The sequence below is a fragment of the Sinohyriopsis cumingii genome, chromosome 18 (assembly GCF_028554795.1).
Source record: "Sinohyriopsis cumingii isolate HCF-2022 chromosome 18, ASM2855479v2, whole genome shotgun sequence".
In the NCBI taxonomy this organism is placed as follows: Eukaryota; Metazoa; Mollusca; class Bivalvia; order Unionida; family Unionidae; genus Sinohyriopsis; species Sinohyriopsis cumingii.
Genome location: NC_142978.1, coordinates 74,230,946 through 74,256,511, shown reverse-complemented (window position 1 = coordinate 74,256,511; position 25,566 = coordinate 74,230,946). Strand labels below are relative to the sequence as shown.

Here is a 25,566-nt window from a genome sequence, read left to right as displayed (position 1 = left end):
TTTCTTTGGCACTGCCATTGGGGGGGTTCTGAGTCAAACATCTTGGAAAGAGCATCAGTGAATTCCTCAGCCTTGTCTGGATATGATGTCTTGCTCACATCAATGCATGGTTGACCCTCTTGCCTAGAGTGGTGGATCTTCTTTGGATGAAGCTTCATTTTGCAGCACGCCAGCGAGTGGTCGGTGTCGCAGTCAGCACTGTGGAAGGTACAGGTAAGAAGCACACACCTTCATGGCTGACCGTCTTGTAATGATCAAGTCCAGCTGCTGCCAGTGTTTAGACCGGGGATGCTTCCAAGACACTTTGTGCTGTGGCTTTGTCTGAAAGAATGAATTGGTGATGCTGAGTTCGTGGTACGAGCACATCTCTAGAAGGCGCTGCCCATTCTCATTCATCTTCCCAACGCCAAACTTGCCAAGACAGGAGGGCCAAGAGTCATGATCGGCACCCACCCTAGCATTGAAGTCGACCAGCAAAATCAAGTTCTCTTCCTTGGGAATTTTGTCGATGAGCGAGTTTAACTCATCATAAAACTCATCCTTGGTATCTGTGGAGGATCTTAGTGTGGGAGCGTAAATGCTGATCACGCCCGTTTGTGGTGTGGAGGCAGAAGGATAGCAGTCTTCCATTTCCTTGTTGGCAGGGTTCTATCATCCCCAGCAGAGTGTTCCTGATAGCAAATCCAACACCAAACTCTCTGTCTTCATCTGCGCTCTTTCCTTGCCAGAAGAATGTGTAGTTCTTTTCTCTGAGGGACCCAGAATCTGGTAGAGACTGACTATATAACAATATTCCTGCAATACATGTCTATATCTGTAGAGACTGACTATATAACAATATTCCTGTATGCATATGTCTATATCTGTAGAGACTGACTATATAACAATATTCCTACATGCATATGTCCATAGCTGTACAGACTGAATATATGGCAATATTCCTGCATACATGCCTATATCTGTAAAGACTGACTGTATAACAATATTCCTGCATGCATATGCCTATAGCTGTACAGACTGACTTTATAAAAAATATTCCGGTGTCTATAACAATATTCTTGCATGCATGTCTTTATCTGTACAGACTGACTATATAACAATATTCCTGCATGAATTATGTCCATATCTGTACAGAAAGAATGTATAACAAAATTCTTGTATGCATATGTCTATATTTGTACAGAATGTATTACAGTATTCCTGCATGCATATGTCTATATCTGAACAGATTGACTATATAACATTATTCCTTCAATGTATATGTCCATATATGTACAGACTGACTGTATAACAATGTTCCTGCACTTCTCTGACAATGTAAACATAAAAATGTCAAATTCCCAGCCTTGTGAATGTTGGGTTCTGTTTTTGGAGGTGAAAAATTCACTTCAAGCTCAAAATTTTATCAATTTTAAATTCCAATAAAATGAACATGAACAACCTGGTTAACTGGTTAATATAGCAGGATAAGAATTCTAGAATACCACTATCATCATCCGACTTATTTTCAGTTTCTCCAGAGACCTCATTCCACTGAACCTCTTCCAGTTTGCTGAAATGAAAGGAAAAAGAAATTAAACATGTATTGAATGAACAATAGTAACATTACAAGAAGCAAAGTCAAATTTCCAAACTTTTCTCAAAGCTATGACTAAAATTGGGTTCATATAGAAGCAATTATCATCATTAAAATTGTGTTCATGTAAAAGCAATTATCATCATTAAAATTGTGTTCATGTAGAAGCAGTTATCATCATTAAAATTGTGTTCATGTAGAAGCAATTATCATCATTAAAATTGTGTTCATTTAGAAGCAATTATCATTAAAATTGTGTTCATGTAGAAGCAATTATCATCATTAAAATTGTGTTCATGTAGAAGCAATTATCATCATTAAAACTGTGTTCATGTAGAAGCAATTATCATCATTAAATTTGTGTTCATGTAGATTCATGTAGAAGCAATTATCATCATTAAATTTGTGTTCATGTAGAAGCAATTATCATCATTAAATTTGTGTTCATGTAGAAGCAATTATCATCATTAAAACTGTGTTCATGTAGAAGCAATTATCATTAAAATTGTGTTCATGTAGAAGCAATTATCATCATTAAAACTGTGTTCATGTAGAAGCAATTATCATCATTAAAATGATCAGCAACAAAATTACCAGGAAATTGAATTGGTTGAGAATTTCTTGGAACCTTGAAAATCTATCATAATGTGAATGTCATTAAATGACCAATCATTCAGTCTTCTGTGGTCCTGGAATTTTCTTTCTAACTAGGATTATCTGTCTTTTATCTCAAGATATGAAAATATTCTACAAATATGATTGACAGAATTAGTTCTTTTTTTTCTACAAAGCATACCAACAGCATTTCAAACTATTTCAAGATGGAAATTTGTTTTTCACAAAAGTGCCAGGCCACCATCCAAAAATTAAATGGTCAAATCCTAACTGCATTTTGAAGCTAACTGTAAATTTTCAAATTAATACATGACTGCAAAAGATTTTATTAAAGCTGATAATAAAGTCATTTATCAAGAGAACATTAACATTTTTAAGAAATCAAATACCTTAATAGAGATACTTATGACTTTTTACATAACCAGATGATGTAGTTACTAAATTTACCATTTGCTCCAAAAGGTAATTCACCAAGCGGGCAGATGTCCCTTTACTTACAATCTAGCCACCATTGTCTTGACAGAAAAAATCTGGCATTTTTCCCAAAAATAAGCTCTTCAAATGTTTTTGAAGAATACTAGTCTAGAATTTCATAGCATCATGGCTATGATATGTCAATTATAAGTTAAGTTCTAAAGGTAAAACTTGCAAAACAATTTAGCAGGATAGACCATTCAAAATAAACGTAAACATGCAGTCATATAAGATGAAGGCAAATATGTTAAGGGCCTTTAAAAGGTATATGAAACGAAAGATAAAGGTTAAAAGAAACAACAACAAAATCTTTCAAATATAGGGTCAAAATATGCTCTATTACATTCCCTCAAAATATTCAAGATTTACTCTAGTGGAGCATAATCAAAATGTTTCCTAATTGAGTTTACATCAAAATGCATCAGTCTCACAGGGTGGAAGCCTATACACTTGACAAGAATGGGATGGACTGTCAGGGTCTTTAATCTGGCTGATGTTCACACATCAGGAGGCATGTTTTTATGTGCCTCATGTATACACAATACTGCTTTATCTATGTGTTTTGTTCTGTAAGAAGGGTAACACTCTCCAAAGCTTGTCTGTGGCAGTTTTATTCCAAACATATTGCCCAGCATATACAATAAAACTTGTCTTGAAAGACCACTGGTATAAGAGACTAGATTCTCATGCACAGAATTATTGATTATATAGTGGTATCATTTGTCATGAGAGACCATCTGTCCGACTGTAATATATAAAGTGAGTATATGAAATCCTCCAATCAGAAATGGTGACAACTGGGCAGCTTTATAGGCCCTTACTACCATGTGACTAGGCAGCTATATGAATGTACAGAAGGACTTCTGCAAATTATAGGCAAATTATGTTTTGGCAAGATTATGAACGTTTTGCACAGCTTTCTGCATGGGAATGTAACCCACAATGATTAAATTTGTTTTTTGAGGGGTTTGATGCTTACAGATGGCTGTTATTTTAATGGTAAAAATGGGGCTCTTGTGGGGGACCAATAAGATATCAACAGAAGTCTTTTGGTGAAAAAAAATATTGACAATCAGTCTGGAGAAGTAGCAATAACTAGATTTTCAAAATGGCTGCCATACTGAATGTCAGGTCAGCAAGCATAATTTTCATTCAGTACCAACTAGGCACCATAAGAGGTCCTGTGATGAAATCCCTATGTCAATATGACTTTCCAATTAGGTAGAGTAATGAAAGGATGAATTTGAAGACAGCTGCAATTGTGGCCATACTTGAGGTCAGATCGACACCATTTTCATTAAGAACCAACCAGACATCACAATTAAGCCCCCTGTTGATATGACTTTCCATTGGGAGGAGTAGCAATATGATTTTTAAGATGACTGCCATGGTGGCCATAATAGATGTCAGATCTGCACCATTTTCATTTAGTTTCAACAAGGCATCATAGAAAGTCTTCTACTGGATATGACTTCCCATCACTGAGCATTAGCGATACAAGCTTCAAGATGGCTGTCATGGTGGCCATAATGAACATCGGCTCAGAACAATTTTTACTGAAGACCAACTAGTCATCACAAAAGGTCTTCCAGTGAAAATTTATGGCTCATATGTCTCTCTGTTCCGGAGTAGCAAAAAACAACATTTTTAAGATGCTGCTGTGGTGGCCATGGCCACTGCGTTTGCCCTATTGGATGTCTGAGATTAACCATTTTTATAATGGATCAACTTGACATCAAAAGTTGACATCAAAAGAAGTCTTCTGGTGAAAACCCATGCTAATGTGACTTTCCTTTTAGGAAGAGTAGCAAAAACAAGATTTTCAGGATGGTGGCCATACTGGTTCTCAGATCAGCACCATTTTCATTGGGGACCAATTAGACATCATAAGAAGTCTTTCAGCAAAAGCCCCATGTTGATATGGCTGTCCATTCAGGAAAAGTAGCTATAACAACATTTTGTAGATGGCAACTGGGGTGGCCATAACAGATGTCCAAACCTAATCATTTTCATTTAGGACCAACCAGAAATCATAAAAATATGGTTTATAAAGTCCTAAAGACATTATTTTCAAGGATTTTACCATTTTCTTCAAGGAGTATTTCTAAGTTATGTCACTATCAACAAATATTTGTTTGGAACTGCTTGTCTGTTTTTTTCTTCTTCTATTCAATAGAATGAATGTTTTTCAGTCCCAGTTTTCAAGGTCTGGTGGCAGGATCAACATCCTGGTGATAATCAGGTAAATATTATACATTAAGGAAAGAAATGACTAAGTTTTGTTCTTTTTTGTATCCTTGATGCATTTTGTTTTTACAATCGACAGAGGGGTACAAATAATGGGTACCATAAGGTCAATTTTTTACTCTCTATAGAAAATGGGTGTATGTACTATAAGGGTCAATTTATGACCATCTGAAGCAAAAGGGGTATGTTCTATAAGGGTCAATTTATGACCATGTACAGCAAAAGGGTGTATGTACTATAAGGGTCATTTTATGACCATGTACATACAGCAAAAGGGTGTGTGTACTAAAAGGGTCAATTTTTTTACTTTCTACAGCAAAAGGGTGTAAGGGTCAATTTCTAACCTTCTACAGCAGATGGGTGTATGTACTATAAGGGTCAATTTTTTACTTTCTTCAGCAAAAGGGTGTATGTGCTATAAGGGTCAATTTATGACCATCTACAGAAAAGGGATATGTACTACAAAGGTCAATTTATGACCAAGTACAGCAAAAGGATGTACTATAAGGGTCAATTTTTTACCTACAGCAAAAGGGGTATGATCTATAAGGGTCAATTTATGACCATCTACACAAAAGGGGTATGTACTATAAGGGTCAATTTATGACCATGTACAGCCAAAGGGTGTATGAACTATAAGGTACAAGGGTCAATTTATGACCATCTACACAAAATATGGCATGTACTATAAGGGTCAATTTATGATCATGAACTGCAAAAAAGGTGTAGATACTATAAAGGTCAATTTTTGATTTTCTACAGCAAAAGGGATATGTACTATAAGGGTCAATTTATGACCATGTACAGCAAAAGGGCGTATGTACTATAAGGGTCAATTTATGACCATGTACAGCAAAAGGGATATATACTATAAGGGTCAATTTATGACCATGTACAGCAAAAGGGATATGTACTATAAGGGTCAATTTATGACCATGTACAGCAAAAGGGATATGTACTATAAGGGTCAATTTATGACCATGTACAGCAAAAGGGATATGTACCATAAGGGTCAATTTATGACCATGTACAGCAAAAGGGATATGTACCATAAGGGTCAATTTATGACCATGTACAGCAAAAGGGATATGTACCATAAGGGTCAATTTATGACCATGTACAGCAAAAGGGATATGTACTATAAGGGTCAATTTATGACCATGTACAGCAAAAGGGCGTATGTACTATAAGGGTCAATTTATGACCATGTACAGCAAAAGGGCATATGTACTTTAAGGGTCAATTTATGACCATGTACAGCAAAAGGGATATGTACTTTAAGGGTCAATTTATGACCATGTACAGCAAAAGGGATATGTACTATAAGGGTCAATTTATGACCATGTACAGCAAAAGGGATATGTACTATAAGGGTCAATTTATGACCATGTACAGCAAAAGGGATATGTACCATAAGGGTCAATTTATGACCATGTACAGCAAAAGGGATATGTACTATAAGGGTCAATTTATGACCATGTACAGCAAAAGGGCGTATGTACTATAAGGGTCAATTTATGACCATGTACAGCAAAAGGGCATATGTACTATAAGGGTCAATTTATGACCATGTACAGCAAAAGGGCATATGTACTATAAGGGTCAATTTATGACCATGTACAGCAAAAGGGATATGTACTATAAGGGTCAATTTATGACCATGTACAGCAAAAGGGATATGTACTATAAGGGTCAATTTATGACCATGTACAGCAAAAGGGATATGTACCATAAGGGTCAATTTATGACCATGTACAGCAAAAGGGATATGTACCATAAGGGTCAATTTATGACCATGTACGGCAAAAGGGATATGTACCATAAGGGTCAATTTATGACCATGTACGGCAAAAGGGATATTTACTATAAGGGTCAATTTATGACCATGTACGGCAAAAGGGATATGTACTATAAGGGTCAATTTATGACATTTACAGCAAAAGGGATAAGTACTATAAGGGCCAATTTATGACCATGTACAGCAAAAGGGATATGTACTATAAGGGTCAATTTATGACCATGTACAGCAAAAGGGCATATGTACTATAAGGGTCAATTTATGACCATGTACAGCAAAAGGGCATATGTACTACAAGGGTCAATTTATGACCATGTACAGCAAAAGGGATATGTACTATAAGGGTCAATTTATGACCATGTACAGCAAAAGGGCGTATGTACTATAAGGGCCAATTTATGACCATCTACAGCGAAAGGGGTATGTACCATAAGGGTCAATTTATGACCATCTACAGCGAAAGGGGTATGTACTATAAGGGTCAATTTATGACCATCTACAGCGAAAGGGGTATGTACCATAAGGGTCAATTTATGACCATCTACAGCGAAAGGGGTATGTACCATAAGGGTCAATTTATGACCATCTACAGCGAAAGGGGTATGTACTATAAGGGTCAATTTATGACCATCTACAGTGAAAGGGGTATGTACTATGAGGGTTAATTTATGACCATCTACAGCGAAAGGGGTATGTACTATAAGGGTCAATTTCATTCCAATCACAAAAACGTACCATTCTTCCAACATGTTTATAGACATGAATTCTGTGCAAAATGATCCAGATTTTTTCCATTTAGGTGAAAAGACCTGTCACAAGCATCTTAGGTCCTGATTCTCAACAACATGACATTACTTTTAATTTAGATTTGCCTATCAATAGGAAGGTACAGTTTAACCCTGATATAGCATGTTCCATTATAACACAAACTCAGATATAACACTATTGTGGTGCGGCTCCTGAAATTTCATATGCATATATTTTTCTCGTACACAAAAAAATTCTTTCTTCAAAGCAACAAAAAACGTAAAAAGTTTATTATCATTTTGGGGAAGAGATTGTGTATGAATATTTCATGACGATTGTGGTGTGGCTCCTGAAATTTTTTATGTATTTTTTATTGTACACGAAAAAGTAGCCATTTCTTCTTAAAAGTACGAAAAATAACGTATACAAAGTTTATTCTGGGATTGCGTAGGGCTTTGCCTATGTCGCAAAGTTGGATCTTTTTCCCTTATTAGCAGCAAAATATACCATCTGGCAATCTTTTTTTTATTGGTGACATTGTTGGCTATTTAAACTTGTATATACAACTATTGGTTTGGAGTGGAGAAATTCAGAAGCCTCATGAAAGGAAGCCACAAACTGGATATAAAATGCACTGAAATTTATCTATTGTTACATAAACAAATTCTTTGTCCATATTGACAAACCATTGTTATATAATAATCCGCTTATCTTGACATCTAGCATGAGTACTGTATGTTATGAGATATTCGCCTTTTTGTTGATATTCTGGTAACCGAGATCAACTGGATGAGGCATTATCTTGTAATCTATCTTTCATCGGATTTTTGGCCACTCGCTAGTAATTGTTGTTGTCGTTGTAGGGCTTAATGCCATTTTTCAGCACACGACAGGCTATACATGGCGGCCAGTATTAATGGTGGAAGAAGAACCCGGGAAAACCACCGACCCACGAGAAGCTATTGGGAAGCTTTCTCACATACCCACATTAGCCAAATCCAAGACTCAAACCCACGCAGACAAAGGTGAAATGGCAGTGATCCATAACTGAGAGCGCTTTAGACCACTCGGGGCCGCTCGCTATTAAATAACATATTTACAAAGACTGACATTTGTACGTGGATGGTAAGTAAATTTCCTCTACTTTTCACTCAGAATTAAATCCTTCAGAACACTCACATTTTCTGTAATAATCCCTGTCATCAGACCAGAACACCTGCGCCTCTATTGTCCGTTGACCCTTTGTTAAATTTCTGACACGTGTGGAAGGCAGCATCATGCTGCTACCACAAATGTAAAACAAAAAAAAAAAACCACATCTTACTTATTGCTTTATTCAAAAGGCAGGGAGGAACAGTAACTAGACTAGTCCAGACAACAGCCAATTCCTTATTAAAAATGTACCCAGATAAAAATAGTTGCTGAAATTTCAAAGGAAACAGATTACATTTGAAGCACCGATTGTTATGAAAACTTGCTCAGCAAATGGGAAAAAAAAACTCTGTCTCAATCATGCAATACAATTGTTTGACTGTGTGGGTTTGAGTCTCGGATTCGGCTAATGCAGGTAAGTGAGAAAGATTGCAACAATAACAACAACAATTATTTGATGTTGCCACCACAATAAGAAATGGGCATTTGTTTGGTTCTCCAAAGCTGTCCTTTAGTGGTGACTTCAATAACGCATGCACCCTTCATCAAAGATAGCTGAGTACAATCTTCAATAACAACAAACAACTTTTCTTCAAAGGAAGTTAGTACCAAACTTTAATAAAAGTAATGAAATCTGACAGATTTTTGCATTTTCCAACGTGACTGGAACACGTTAGCTGTGTCATGAAAGTTTCCTTTAGGCCGGGAAAAATTTTATGCTTACAAACGCTACCAACGGCAGCTTAAAATGTAAACTAACTTTTACCGACTTGGGACATACTGATAAGTAAATGTGCTTCATCATTTGTTACGTGATTGTTTTTTTTTCCATGGAATTCAGACCAATATGACCTGTGACAAAATTACTGAATATTTTAAATCTGTGTATGTGCATATTTTCGATGGAAACACTTGCATTGTGGATTCAATGTATATTATGAGATTCACTGGTGAGTACACGGTGTTGATACTTTATTCATGCTTTACATTAGACATGTATATATAAACAGTATTCACGTATATGTACCAATTCGTGGTTCTCTAAATAAACTATTATATATGCCTTCTCTGTTTTCACTACAGGTGTATTTCTCATTTAATATGCATCAATTTATGATGGGGCCCCGAGTGGCTGAGTGGTCTAAAGCGCTCTCCGTTACGGATCACTGCCATCTCACCTCTGTCTGCGTGGGTTCGAGTCTCGGATTCGGCTAATGTGGGTATGTGAGAAAGCCTGCCAGTAGCTTCTCGTGGGTCGGTGGTTCTTTCCGGGGTTTTCCCGGGTTCTTCCTCCACCATTAATACTGGCCGCCATGTATAGCCAATCGCGTGCTGAAAAATGGCGTTAAGCCCTACAACAACAACAACAAAAAAAATCAATTTATGATGGTAACTGTGCCTATGAGGCGCCTTTTTTTACCGCCCACATTTATTACCTACCCCCTGCCTCCCCGCAATTTTTTGAGGTACATGCATCATTTTCTTCAGCTAACTAATCTGGTTGCTTATAACACGATTCAGTCTATAACACAGTCAGGTTCTATGGCTCCCAACTACTATGTTATAGCGGGGTCACACTATAGTTGGAAAATTAGTATTTTATCTGGCTTGATTTCATTTTTGTTCATTTATAATACAACTACATTTTAGTGTTGTATGTATATGAATGTGTGAGCAAACTTTAAAATTTAAATTAGTTTGACCTTTTTTTTTGCGTGAGATTTGTCCATGCACAATAAATAAAAAACCAAAATATCACTGACAATTCTTATTACTGTACTCTCATATTTGTATTATGGTGTGCTGACCTACATGCAAAGTCTGAATTATTACTATCTTGTGCAGGGATTTGTGGATATTGCTTTGCAATAACTGTGCAGGGATATGTGGATATTGCTTCGCAATAACTCTCGCTTCAAAAGTGCAATGAAAACACTTACAACCTGGCTATAAATTGATATCAGTAGAAGTTTCAAAACTGAATGCAAGAAACTATTCTTATTGACAACTCAGCAGTCACCAATGGGAATACCAATGTACACAGTTTATAGAAATAACATACATCATGGACCACAAGCATTTTTTTACGAGAGCAGAATTTCAGTATATTTAAAACCCTGATTAGTAAACTTTAAAATGCTTTATATTGCTTGATGTTAAACTTTGGTCCTCCATTCAATTTTCAACAGGAACTGAAAATCTGATGACATAACATGATGATAACACATGCAATAACTGCTTTCTCCATGCAATGTCTGAACATATTAAGAGAATTCTAGTCAAATAAAATACTTCATTCTATGATGCTGGATATTTCATGAGAATAACTCTTTCTCTTAGGTCTGTGGAATCATTATGTCCTCATTTTAGTAAAAATGTCAGGTGATATTAATTAATTAGGTAATATGTGGTCACTGTAGATATAAACACTACCAAATAATACAGACTTCAATTTTTCTGTTTTTTTACATGGTCCACATGTGACAACCAAAATGAAATTCTGGTATTTAATTATTCATGAATTTATTTATATTTTGTGAAAATATGAAATTGGTTCTTTTATTTGGACTACTTAATATTTTAGAAAATAAATCCAAATTGTATTCAAAATGGCTGTCATAGTCAAACATAGCATCATAAGCATGTGTATCAACATTTTTGGAAACCTCAACAGTACTGTAATTGTATGATTTTCCAATAATGATCTTTCTTATTGCCAGGGTATTCCAAGTTCAAATGTATTTTTTAACATTTGTTAAATTTTGGGGCAAATGTGGGCCTGATAGGACCAGCTCCTTTTAAGTTGAGATTCAATGTTGCTGAAGTAATATGCAAATATTTACAAGAAAATTTTCATTTTATTAAAAACAGATTTATGAGAATTAGAAAAGCCAATAAGTTGCTTTCTATACAACTTTGTAAAAAGGCACTGTAACTCAGAGCAATGATATGAAATTTACAGACACTACAAAAGTATTCTCCTTATAATCTGAACTCTTTGGAGAAAGAAAAAAAAACTTACCTGTCCAGTAGTGATGAAAGTTTCTTGCTAACAAAGTGACGAAACTCTGGAGTGGTTTTTAGCTCGTTAGCTTCTTCTGGCTCAGCAAAAAATCTGAAACAAGATGCATGTTATAGTCTTCTATTACAGAGTACAGTGAAACCTGTTCACAAGACTGTATGTAGGATAAAATAAGTGGCCCCTGAAGACAGGTGGACCTTTACAGATTTTTCAGCTTCAGATATAACACAGGTAAGGTTATGGACATCACTAGAGAGCACCTCAGTATAATACTGTTTTAGATATAACACAGGTATGGTTATAGACTTACTATAAAGCACTTCTGTCAGTATAATACTGTCCCAGATATAACACAGGTATGGTTATAGACTTACTATAAAGCACTTCTGTCAGTATAATACTGTCCCAGATATAACACAGGTATGGTTATAGACTTACTATAAAGCACTTCTGTCAGTATAATACTATCCCAGATATAACAAAGGCATGGTTATGGACTTCACTGTAAAGCACTTCAGTGTGTGTGTGTGTGATATGAATTATAAACATAGCTTTAACAATTTTTCAGTCATATCGCTAGGATGTCTGCAGCGTGGCCGTTTATAGTGATGTCAAGCACATCATGCAGCAGGTCATGTAGCATGGTGTCCCACCCAGTTACATTATCCTGAAACCAGGCTGACCAGTCCTAAAACTAACCTCTAAATGCTGAGTGCCTAGTGAGGCAGCTGTTAGTACAATTTTTTTTATAAGTATTTGGTATGACTCGGCTGGGGTTTGAACCTCGAACCTTCCACATCTGAAGTGGACACTCTAACCACTAAGCCACTGGGGCGGTCCACTTCAGTATAATAGAGTTCCAGATATAACACAGGTATGGTTATGGACTTCACTAGAGAGTACTTGAGTAAAATACAGTCCCAGATATAGCACAGGTATGGTTATGGACTTCACTATAAAGCACTTCAGTATAATACAGTCCCAGATATTATACAGCATGGTCATGGACTTAACAATAAAGCACTTCATTATGATACAGACCCAGATATAACACAGGTATGGTCATGGACTTCACTAAAAAGTACCTAAGTATAATACAGTACAATATAACACATATGGATATGGACTTCACTATAAAGCACCTCAGTATAATACAATCCCAGATATAACACAGGTATGGTCATGGACTTCACTATAATGTACTTCAGTATAATACAGTCCCAGATATAACAGGTATGGTCATGGACTTCACTCTAAACCACTTCAGTATAATATAGTCCCAGATATAACACAGGTATGGTTTTGGACTTCACTATAAACCACATGAGTATAATACAGTCCCATATATAACACAGGAATGGTTATGTATTTAGTCTCAGATAACATGACATCATCAATATCACAACACACATTTATGGCTCACCTAAACAGCAATATAGTGAAGGAACACTGTAGTACAGTCAAACACTGATCGTCCTGACTCTAGGAGACTATACCCCAATCAGCACATTCAAAAAGATGATGTAAGAGTTAAATCCCTTTGCAATTAGTTAACGGTCACTGGGGAAAAATATACAAAACTCAATGTGTGTGCATTCAATTGCATTAGAAAAATAAGATATACACAAAATATGTACAAATCTGCTCCTATTTTACAGTCAACAGAAACTTATAGAAAACATAAAATTGTATTTATTTTTGTGTGTATTTGCTGAAATCACTTCTAAAAATATACTTTTTTTCCCCTGGTGACTTCTGATCTATTGCAAAGGGACATCAATTTGACATTTCCTCTGGAAGTGTGAAGATGGGTCCTTAGAGACAAAATAAAGAAGTTAACAAGACAGACTCTGATCTGCTGATGCATTATGGGATGGCAGATCTCATTCTGTAATGATTTAGTTTGGCACACAGGCTATGCACAGCATATAGAGCAGAAATGTGACAGATCATCATTACAGTTAAGGTGATCTCTTGTGAAATGTTGGATTATAACTATTTTTAAATGTTTGTTTTTATAAAGCTCCAGGTCCAAGCAATCCAAACCACTTAAAACCATGTAGGTGGTGTGCATTATGTAAGGGTGATTATATTCATTATATAGAAAAAGTACAGGAAAATGTGCCATTAAAACTTCATAGGCAGTGTGCATTGGCTAATGCTCCCCTATTTATATATAGATATATATATATATATATATATATATATATATATATATATATATATATATATATACATACATACATACATACATACATACATACATACATATATATATATATATATATATATATATATATATATATATATATATATATATATATATATATATATATATATTCCAATGTAAAGGTCATTATATTAAATTAATGGGAAATAATGTGCCCTGTCACCAACTTTCCATTAAATGATAGCTAAAATCATCAAATTTGTATACAGCAGATCCTTGAATAACCACCTCTTCTGCCAAAAAATATTGGTCTTTCAAGATAGGTGGTCTCTCATTACAGGTAATAGCACTATATAATCAATAAATCCATGCATGAAGATCCTGGTCTCTCAAAACAGGTGGTCTCTCATAGCAGAGGTCTCTCAAGACAGGTTTTACTGTATACAGTAATGAGAACAGAGTCCTCTCATCAGATAATCAAGAAAACTGAATGCTGGCGGGTGAATTTGTATTCATCATGATAATTATTAAGCTCATATCAAATTCCAACAAAGAAATCTCGCAACATTGATTTATGGAAGATTATTCATTGCTTATAATTTCCAAAGGATTAGATACTTCTCATGAGTTTATTAAAATTGTTTTACAACAATGTTCTTATCCTTATTAAAATGGTATGAAAACATATAATTTGTTTTAAAAAAATGGGTCAGAAGTCACACATCATCATATGACCAATATCTCCCAGAGTTCATGGCACTTTCACACTGATAACACCAAATGAAGGACATAATAATGAAATGCACACATCATTTCAGGCTATGCAGTAAACCTTCATAAACAAAAAACGCCACTTAGTAAAATCATTTTCAAATATCTGTAGACAATATCCAAATTCAAAATGTAGACAATATCCAAATTCAAAATGGTGCAGACAATTTGTGTGTAGCACAGTCAAAATATCAAAGTGTTGGCAGTCAATCAACATCCAACCTGGTGCTCACAGTGCCGACTACAGCATTTAAACACCTGGTGATCCAACTGCCTGCCTGTGCTTTGGTATTATGACTGCATCAGGTGTTGATTGTTCACACCATTTTGACTTTGGTTTTATAAATATCCTGGAGACAACTGATCAAAAAAATTTAAAAATGAGCAAAGAGCAAATTTACTATTACAAAGAACCATACTTTCATTAATATATGCCCAGGAATGTGAAAATAAAAATATATCACCTGACTTTCAAAGAAAAATAAAATTCTGTGTTGGCAAAAGTTGTATCCCTAAAACCCAAAGTATTAGCTTCTTGGGTAGGTCACTGTAGGTAATAACTTCCCCATGGGCAACTGTTACTTGGGTATATACATTTATCTATTCATATCCAGTAAGAAGTAAGGATATGATTATATGGAGAGGATCTTGATGGTTTTCAAGGTAGGATCTTGGGGCTAAGTCTCCTTGAGTAAAGAAGGACCCTACAGCCAATTTAGGCTGCCAGTAAAATTTGTCTTTTTTGCCCAATAAGTGCATATAGAGTTATAAGGTGGGGATTTCAATAGTTTTCTAGTTATTTCCCAAGAGATTGGGCATATACAGTTGTTTTGATATGCTTTCTTATATCCCACAAAAGATGACGATAGAGACAGAAGCCATGGTGGCTTAGTGGTCAGCATGCCAGACTCAAAAATGAAAGGATACTGGGTTGGAATCCCACCAAAATGGATCATCCCATGCTAGTACATGGTTTGTCATTAGGCAATACAATTTACTCCAATTGCCCCAGCACTAAATAACCTCCATGTGTTGCTGTACCAAACAACTTAGTCCCAAGGGGTAGGGATGGACCCTGGGTTAAAAATCAGTTGCATATATCCGACATGCTCCAATTTCAGGAATGTCAAAATTCCACCAACATGTTCCTTTCTGGTAATGTATGGCAAATCTCATCTGCAAACAATGCCCAAGGATGCTTATCTTTCTGAAGATGTCACAAAGAAAGTAAAACAGCAAAAACATAAATTTGTATGAGGTGATGTTCGAAAGAATTTGCCATGATGTCTGTCAGTCAGCACGAAGCATGTTAAGTATACTTTATCTAAAAATGTCACCAGCTTGTTGTCCTAAGTCATATTTTTGGCTTTCACTGATCTTACATGGCATTTCCATGCAGCTTACTCCACTAATTAAATGCCGATTTCCTGAGTGTGCATATCCAGGTGATACAAAGTGTACCTTTATAATACTTTTTTCCTGAGTTTGCATAAGACAGCATAGAGGCTGACATCGTAACTCAGCCAAGGGAATAGCTCTGTCCACTTTCTATTAATAACTCAAGCTTTCTTAGTTGGACTGCAGTTTTCATTATCATAATGATCAGACTTGGACATGGAGAGTAGTGCTCTTTCTCGCAGTAAAACTTTTATACTTATATTGTCTCATCTAGGCATTAAAGCCTACCAATTAAAAAAACATAATATAGAATAACAAACTGAAAAGCTGATCACTGATAAAGTTGCCCTTTTCTACCTCCATCAAGCAAGCAAATTGTCATCAGTACAGCCTTCAGGCATTTGAGCTGTAACTAGCTTAATGTCAAATAAAGACACAATATAAAAATCTTATGTTACATGTTTAGGCTCGAATAAACAGCAACACAATAAAGAGTGAAAACAACAAGCTTTGAAAAACTTAAATTATTTATTTCCCTGGAAAAATACTGTAAAAATGAAGAAAAAAAAGAAATTACGAATTTAAGAATCAAATCCAAAAATAATCCAAGAATAATCCATGAATAAAATTTAAGAAGTCTAATACTGAAATGTTCTAAGGAATTCAAGTTTGAGTCCTTATGAAGAATCCGAGATGGAAGGCGATGATGTATGCTGTAACCTGTACTGTGTTGAAGTCTACAGCTCCTCGTAGAAACAAAAAATATCAATCCAGTTTTGGAAATCCAAAATAAAATTTTTAAGAAATGTCTTTGTTCAAGAATTTTGTACAAGCTCTCAAAATATTTCATGACAAACGAATTAATCATTGTGAGTCCCAAAAAACTGAATAAACATTAAAATGTAATTCCCAAAATGACACAACAAAAGAAACACCTTTACGTCTCAGTGTTTAAAAGCCAGACTGAGTTTATTTCTCTAAAACAATGGTTTAAAACTTGAATTTTGCACAAACAGATGCCTGGATAAAGGTCAAGTGATCATGTTTACATATAACAAATCACGTAGCCCCTGTATGTCCTTGATAAGAACCAATCATTTTACTACAAGAATAAACGTTGTTTACTTCACTAAAAACTATTTACAAGTCAAGGGTCACGTATCCAACATAGCCTCAATTTCAACCTTATTATTCCCACAATAAAAATAAATATTTTTAAAAAAACTTGTTGACGTGACTGTTACTAAATTTTAATTAAGGTCAGGAACCAGGTCAGCCGTATGTGTTTACAGAAATGAACAGTCAAGGTCAAACTATTTTCTGGCTGTTGTTGTTGTTGTTTTAGGGTTTAACGCCATTTTTCAGCACATGATAGGCTATACATGGCAGCCAGTATAACTGGTGGAGGAAGAACCCTGGAAAACCCAGAGAAGAACCACCGACCCACGAGAAGCTAGTGACAGGCTTTTCCATGTACCCACGCTAGCCGAGCCTTGGACTCGAACCCACGCAGACAGAGGTGAGATGGCAGTGATCAGGAACGGTGAGCGCTTTAGACCACTCGGCCACTCGGGGACCCAACTATTTTCTGGATAAAGTATGAGTTCCTAGTAAACAGAACTACATTATTTCGACATAATGAAATTAAAAAATAGATTTTAAAGCTTACAAACAATTAAACCAGATATTATTAAATCAAATAGACATAACATAAACCAGACCTAGATGTTTCTAATTAAGTTTAGTCGGTGACACCTTTATTGATTGCACGACCAAGAAACTATGTAAACGAGACAAGACGACCTCTGAATTTTACTTCATTAAGATTTTTATTTGCCTGTTTCATAAATAAACAATGAACGACGGTTTGGTATAATGATATTTCTGATATTCGATGACCAAATGTCCGGCTGCTCATAACATATGCAAGGCAAAACCTTTGAACTGTCTGATATGTCTGGCAAATGTTGTTGCTATTGTTTGGAGTTTTATGTCATTTTTCATCACATGATAAGCTATAAATGGCAGCCAGTTTTTCTGGTGAAAGAAGAACCTCAAAAAACTCCAATAAGACCCACTGACCCAAGCAAGGTTTTTATGATACATTTGTATGCTTAAAACTTGCAGCTGGCAAGGTTGGTATGATATATCTGTATGCTTACAACTGCCAAGGTTGGTATGATACATTTGTATGCTTACAACTGCCAAGGTTGGTATGATACATTTGTATGTGTACAACTGCCAAGGTTGGTATGATACGTTTGTATGCTTACAACTGCCAGGGTTGGTATGATACATTTGTATGCTGACAACTGGCAAGGATGGTATGATATATTTGTATGCTTACAACTGGCAAGGTTGGTATGATACATTTGTATGCTTACAAATGGCAAGGTTGGTATTATACATTTGTATGCTTACAGCTGCCATGGTTGGTATGATACATTTGTATTCTTACAACTGGCAAGGTTGGTATGATCATGCAATGCTGCAAACAAATTTCATTACATCATGCAATGCTATAACATGTTGTTGATCACATAATTGTAGACAAGTGAACTGTTATCACATAATATAAAAAGTCACTACTTAGGGGCAACTTTTTAAAATTCAGTCTCTAAATTCAGGTCTCCTTGAGCTCATTTTTAAGATTTACAACACATTCAGTCTTTTGGTAATGGAAAGACATTTTGTTTTATTTTACAAGAAAGATGAATTTTGTATTTAAAAAAAAAAATCTTTATGCTTATGTTCATATACGAAATCAATTCCCAACCAGATGTCAACGGATATACTCATTCACATCTAATTATAACCTTCTGCTTAGATAAAAAAAATAAAACAAAGAAAACAGCAATAAACTCAGGTTTACCTATTAGATTGTTTCTTGTTATGTTCAAAAGGATTTCCAGAAGACCCCTTTCCTATAGCTTGTTTGGAAGAGGAAATATCTGTAAGATAAGATTCATGACTGAAAAACTAACAAATCAAAATTGCCATCTTATTTAGCTAACATGTCTATATAACAGATAATTATTCACAAGGTACATTTGTTCGTAACGATATTTAATAATGGACAAATGTTCATAAAAGACATTTTATAAAGTACAATTTAAAAAGAAGACTTGTTCATAACAGGTATTTTATAAATTACACTTGTTAATACAGGATACTTGGTCATAATGGACATTTATTCATGTATGACATTTTATAGAGGACACTTGTTCATAGAGGGCACATGAAGCCCTTCTCTCGAAATCTTAAATGCAAATTCTATCTGCACGTAAATAACACCAGTTCATGCTGAACAAAGTTTGTGGTCCCTTAACAAACTGCTCGCCCAATGACATCTTAATACCACTGCCTGCATAAACTGTTTGAACAAAGAATAAGCCTTGTTCTGAGTTGCTATTTTAGTCTTTTTTGTGCTAACTTTGGCAAAAGGTGTAACAAGTTAACAATAACAGTGCTCAATCTGCTAGCACAAGGTTTAAAATTCCTATCCTTTCTATGGATCATGATCTGTCCAAATGTATCCTACTTTAAAACAATTATTTTATATAGAAATAATGTTTATAAACACTGTTTGGTCAGGGGGGTGACTTTTAAATGCCAAGAACTGCAACCATTTCTCATATTCTTCAGCAATAACAAGATTTTCAAATTAGCTGCTGTGGTGGACATATTGGATGTTAGATTTTCATTTGAGGCCAACAAAACATCATATGAAATCTTCAAGTGGAAATTCCATGTTGATATGACTTTCCATTTTGAAGGAGTAACAATAGCAAGATTTTCAAGATGGCTGCCATGATGGCCATATTGGATAACAGATTGGCATCATTTCCATTTAGGACCAAGTAGACATAAGAAGTCTTTTGGTAAGAGCAAAGTACCAATATGACCAGCCATCTTGGAAATGTAGCAAGAACAAGATTTTCAAGATGACCATTGTGGTAGTCATTACAGACATATGTTCCATTTATGACCAACTGGACTTCATAAGAACTCTTTCAATGAAAACCACATGCTGATATGACCTTTCATGTCAGTGAAGTAATGACAAGATTTTCAAGATGGATACTGTGGCAATCATATTGCATGCCTGAGGGACACAATTTTTTCTTATGATCAACAAGAAAATACCATTGTTGATGTGACCATCCATTCATCAGAAGTAGCGATAACAAGGTTTCCAAGATGACCACTGTGTTTTGTACATCTATACTGTGTACCGGACTTTTGTCATGATTGCCTACCAGATTTTTGTCAAAATTTTAAATAGTAAAGAAGATGTTTATTAATAATTTAATTCAAGGCTTGACCTTCTTTATTGGTTTGAAGGAAGTTTCCATTAGAAATGATCCATTTTCCAGAGCATTCCATTGCGTTTTATGTTAAGTGAAATATATAAAGAGCCTTTGAAAACAAGTATTCATTCCTATTTAATATGTCTCTGGGAATCTATGATCAGAATTTATATACATGTAGTTGTTTTCAGATATAATATTAGAAGAATTCATTTATTTAAACTATTCATTGGACTAAAACACTACTTTGGGATTATTGAGAATTCATTCAAAGACATTCTGGATTGCATCATTTTCATTAGGACCAACTAAATCATGGGAAGAAAGTGTGTTTAAAGTTTCATGGCATTCCTCCGACTACTTTAAGTGTAGTGATAAAAAATTGACAAACCAGTAATTATTTTAAAAATGGGTTGTAAATACCCTCAATGTATCTTGTTTATTCAAGAAATTTGTCAGAGTCTGACTATAGCATCATTTCCTACAACTTCATTGTCTGCAAAAGAACCATGTCCACTTTAGAATAGCTATTTTAGTTGTCAATAACATTGTAGTAAACCATGCTACAGTCTAAGTAAACAACAACTAATTCAAGGTATATAGTTGGAGACAGTATTCTAGTTAAGCAAGAAATGCGGGGCTAGTTGCCAACTCCATTCTACCCTAGACCATATTAAGTGATCAAGAAAAAGGGATCAATGATAACAGTGAGAAGACCATCAGATCACTAGAAATTTTTAATTCTTCAAGACAGTAAAGAATTTACCCCATATTCCACCATCTAACAACCAGACATATGATACAATAAATGAAAAGAGATGCAGGTGACACATATTCAACATTAGACTTATCATTAAGGAGATCAACACATGTTAGAAAACCACCTGACCCCCAAAATGATGCAAACTTTTAGAAGCTTTACTAAATACATTGTGTTGTTCTGATGTTTTAAATATAAACAGTGTAGGATGTTATAACTCTCTGTGTGTGTTTGTGTGTGTGTGTGTGTGACTTGAATTTGTAATGTAGCTTTTACAATTTTTCAGTCAAATCGCTATCATGTCTGCAGTGTGGTAGTTTTATAGTGATGTCTAGCACTGGGGCATCATGCCCCAAACATGTAGCATGATGTCCCACCCAGTCACATTATGTTGACACAATTTTTGTAAGTCTTTTGTATGACTCAGCCAGTGATCGAATCCACGACCTCCCGCATCTGAGGCAAAGGCTCTAACCACTAGGCCACCAGAGCGGTATTGTTATAACTATAAACTGTTGTGTAAATCAAGATAATTTATAACAATAACAGTAACACGTGTCTCTCATCAAATGGCAATTTAGTTTAACATCAATCAAAACCAACAACATTATCAAGACTAAACTGTGAGAACTGTAAGCCTACTTTAGCCAGTTATAAGCTGACCATTTTATACAATATACGAAAAAGACATTGATTACACTCATAAATTTTATTATGTGAATTTCTGTTGTTAGAAAATGTATTACTATCATTATAACTAGTTCAATACCTAAATTTTAAGTCTGAAAGAAAAGGAGGGGTGTAGTGTTCTATAAGCAGTGCTATATAGTACCATAGACTTTCCCACTGCTGATTCAGCAACTTAGAGACCAGAGATAAGGCTTATATATAGGGTGCTAAATGTAGGTCTGACAAGTCAGTCAGTCAAGTATGTATGCTGTGGAATAAGCATATATTTGCAGAAACACGTCTTTTCCTCTCACATTACAAAATGCATATATTACAGGACAGAAATACCAGGCATGTCATGTAAAATTACAAAGTAAGGTCCTTAATGAGAACTAGCATTTCACTATAGTAAATGTATTATTTACAAGAAAATTGTAAGCACTGATATGACCCCTGTTCCAAAACTGGTCTTGGTAAATACCACTTAGAAGCACTAAGAGGCTATAAGTGTAAGAACACTGTAAAGCATTAAATTACCCAAGAAAACATAAAATGTTACTAAAATAAATCTATAAATATTGTTTACATGTACCGTAACAAATACAAACGTATTTTAGCATCAGGAAAGATAACTCTGTCTAGGCATTGTTTTACTGGTTGGTGTACAAGAAATATAAAATGTAAGAAGAAAAAAAGTAACAGAAACAAAATTAAACCGGCACAAAAAGAACCGATAAAAAATACACCAACCAAAGTAAAAGAAAAGGAAAACGGGAAAAGAAACATGTATGAAACAAAAGTAAACAAGGAAAAGTTCATTCAAATATATTTCAGATACAACTGGGAATAAAACATTTATAAAAGTACTTTTTTCTTTTCTTTTTATCTCTGCATTATGTTGCGGTCTTTTCAAATAAAGAACATGTATTCACTGTTGGACAGCATTAAGAACTACTAAGAAACACTAAAACTTCTAGAAAGCAATAAGTTTTAAAAATTAACACTAAAATCTCTTTTGCAAAGCACTTAAATTAAGTTAAAAATATACATGGCATACTGATATAAACATGCTGAATACAGTCATCATGGTGACTGGCTCACATTTCAGACATATTTCCATGTGTATTTTCTTCCCCACTGATAAGAACTGTGTAGCTGTAGAATAAGATCATTAGTTTTCCTTGGGGTCTATTTTACAGCAAGCTTCATGGTAGAAAGTCTTTGTGTTGATATCTCAATCTTTCTTTTAATTTCTCATTTCTGTCATTAAAGTCAATGTTATCATTTGCATAGGCTACTCCAGTAGGGCCAAATATCTCACTGATAATTCTTTTGTGCATCATTGGAAGTTTTCAGAATTTTGTCAGTTATTTGCTGCTTAAGATTGTCTTTGATATGCTTAATACAGAATTTCCTTTTGACCCCTGGGAATATCATGTCAACTGCATTTGTCAATGCTTTCTTGTAATCTGAGCCTATCAACATTTTGATTTTGCTTACAGCTATATCTAAGGTTTAGTTGCGCAAAGAATCTGTAGGTTTTTCCCTTTTCCGCTGTTATCATCATATCATGAAATGAGAGTAATCAGTTTATTTGCGAAGAAATACAATATACCTTTATTGTCTTGGAAAATACTTGCGATTATTTTAATCGCATAGTGTTATGTAACAACTTTTCAAAGCTGAGCATTTCCCAGTCATATCACACGATGTCTATAGGTGTGGACATTTTAAAGTGATGTTTAAAGTGACATTTATTGAGCAATTTCAGTCATTTTGCAATGAATTTGAGCATTTTAAGCCAGTGGAGTGCTTAAGAAACTAATAATTTATTCAGTAGTTCTTATAACTTTAAAACCGTCTTTAACTAAATTTATTGTTTTGTTTTTAAATTCTGTCAAATTCTGGACTTTACCAACTGAAGCCAGTGACACTGTTCTAAGTAGGCACATACCTTTGAAACAGCCGACAAAAGTCTGAATTAATACAGATGAGAGTCCTTTAAATAGTGACAAAAGGAAAGTCAAGCAAAAGTGTCATATGTTCTCTCAGCCCATCAAAAAACATTAACTTAATGACAAACTTTATAGATATTTCGAGTAAACTTGTTTATTCTTGCAGCCATTAACTAATCAATAATTGCAATTACTATGCTAGCTTTTAAGTTCCCTAAAGTGTTTCAAAAAGTTCAAGGTACCAATTATACTTTTTAGTACTTCTCAGTGTCTCTTGAAACATCATGTAAATAATTTATATTTATATATTTTAAGGAAAATGTATGCTCCATTTTCTTCTTGGAGGTGATGTTAAATAGTAGAGTTGTTGATGATGAATAATTTTGTACATGGATAATAGACGTACAGTAGACTAGTACGAGACATATATTTACAACATTATGTTCTGTAATACTGATGCTGCTTTTGGTCGTGGTGGTGATGATGTTGACATGTAAGTTGCGAGATTTATATAGTCATGTGACTCAGAATGCAAATGGCCAGATCCACTTCAAATTTCAGCAGCGACGTACTTTCGTCACGTCTGTCTGCGGATTAAAGACATGACGAATGCTATGCTCACTATTTTTTAGACAATAAATCATATTCCTATCGATTTCATGCAGGTATATCTCGATGAAAGGGCGTTCAAGTTTGCTGGGACGGCTAGTCCTACAATGTAAGACATAACACACGTTTTTGTTTAAGTGCCCCCCCACACACACACACACAAAATATCGGGTTGTAGGACTAGTAAGCGGCTACCCCATGCCGACACCAAATGGTGTCGGCGAATTCCAACTTTTCGATAGGGAATGGACTCTGACCCTAGACCCCAACATAAATGTCCAAATATCAATAATGGGATACAAGGGTCAGAGGAAACTTGGACTAATGTATGACAGGTCAATTGCAAGCAACGATACGAGCCCCTGTGCTAAAACGAAGCTCCATAATTCAAGATGGCTTCAGACTTAATTAAAATAAAATTCGTACAGAAATTAAACTCAATATAAACACACTCCCAATCAAAGAAGTACTGTCGACAACAGCTTCTTGCAATCTACGAATGGTTTCTTCGTCATCACTGCCACTCGTATCGGAATCCATGGAGGCTGACATGTTAGGAAAGACTGTACCCAACTTTACTAGAATGATGCTTTTAACTAAAAATAATGAACCCGTCAAGATTGGTCTATTCAAAATGGAATGATTATAAAAAGTGAACCGAATACAGAATGCTCAAGTGGGATCAGGGTCAAAACGGAACAGTACCAAAAAGGCCCGCAACCAAAACGGACTAATGCTTAATAGGACCTGTCCGAAAAGGCCCGACCCTAAAAGGCCCATTTATGTTTCAATTACCAATTACTGGCATCATGTCTACTAAAAGTAACTAATACGTACATATCAAATCCTTGTTTTACTGTGAAATGTCTATAAATAATGTGCAGTAGAGAATCATTGTGCAGTATGTCACAATCGTACGTCAAGTGATCATGAAATTAATTGCAACACGCTACTACTTGTTCTGTGGAAAAATGAACAAAGAAGAAAATAACGCAATTTACTGAATGTGAGAAAGTTGGAAGAAGGCAAATAGTAATTATGTAAAAAAAAAAAATTGGAAGAAAGCAAATCATTAATATCTTTGTTATAACATATAAAGACTGAATACGAGTTAGTGTCACCAACGTGTAGCTTGTGCATGCCAACTTTGTTCTGGTAATGCCTTAATTGAGTAATGACGATTCCATTAATGATAGATTAATATTTTCATTTGCGAAGACTTATTGACACTTCCTGTTTCACATACATTCAATATCGTTAATACATGTGAATGCGTAATTTATTTTTGTTCAT

At 35.0% G+C, this 25,566-nt stretch overlaps 1 protein-coding gene across 1 annotated transcript in view; it reads right to left on the bottom strand.

Annotated features, from left to right (window-relative positions):
• The window catches only part of LOC149776987 (uncharacterized), a 35,658-nt gene extending 10,777 nt beyond the window's left edge, over positions 1-24,881 (bottom strand). The window contains exons 1-4 of the mRNA XM_089941727.1: positions 24,726-24,881; positions 18,843-18,921; positions 11,632-11,724; positions 1,485-1,552 (exon numbers count right to left, since the gene is read on the bottom strand). Of these exons, the coding sequence (XP_089797853.1) occupies positions 1,485-1,552; positions 11,632-11,724; positions 18,843-18,921; positions 24,726-24,825 (340 nt within the window). The 5' untranslated portion in view covers positions 24,826-24,881. The remainder of the gene's footprint in view (positions 1-1,484; positions 1,553-11,631; positions 11,725-18,842; positions 18,922-24,725) is intronic.
• Positions 24,882-25,566: the final 685 nt, after the last annotated feature.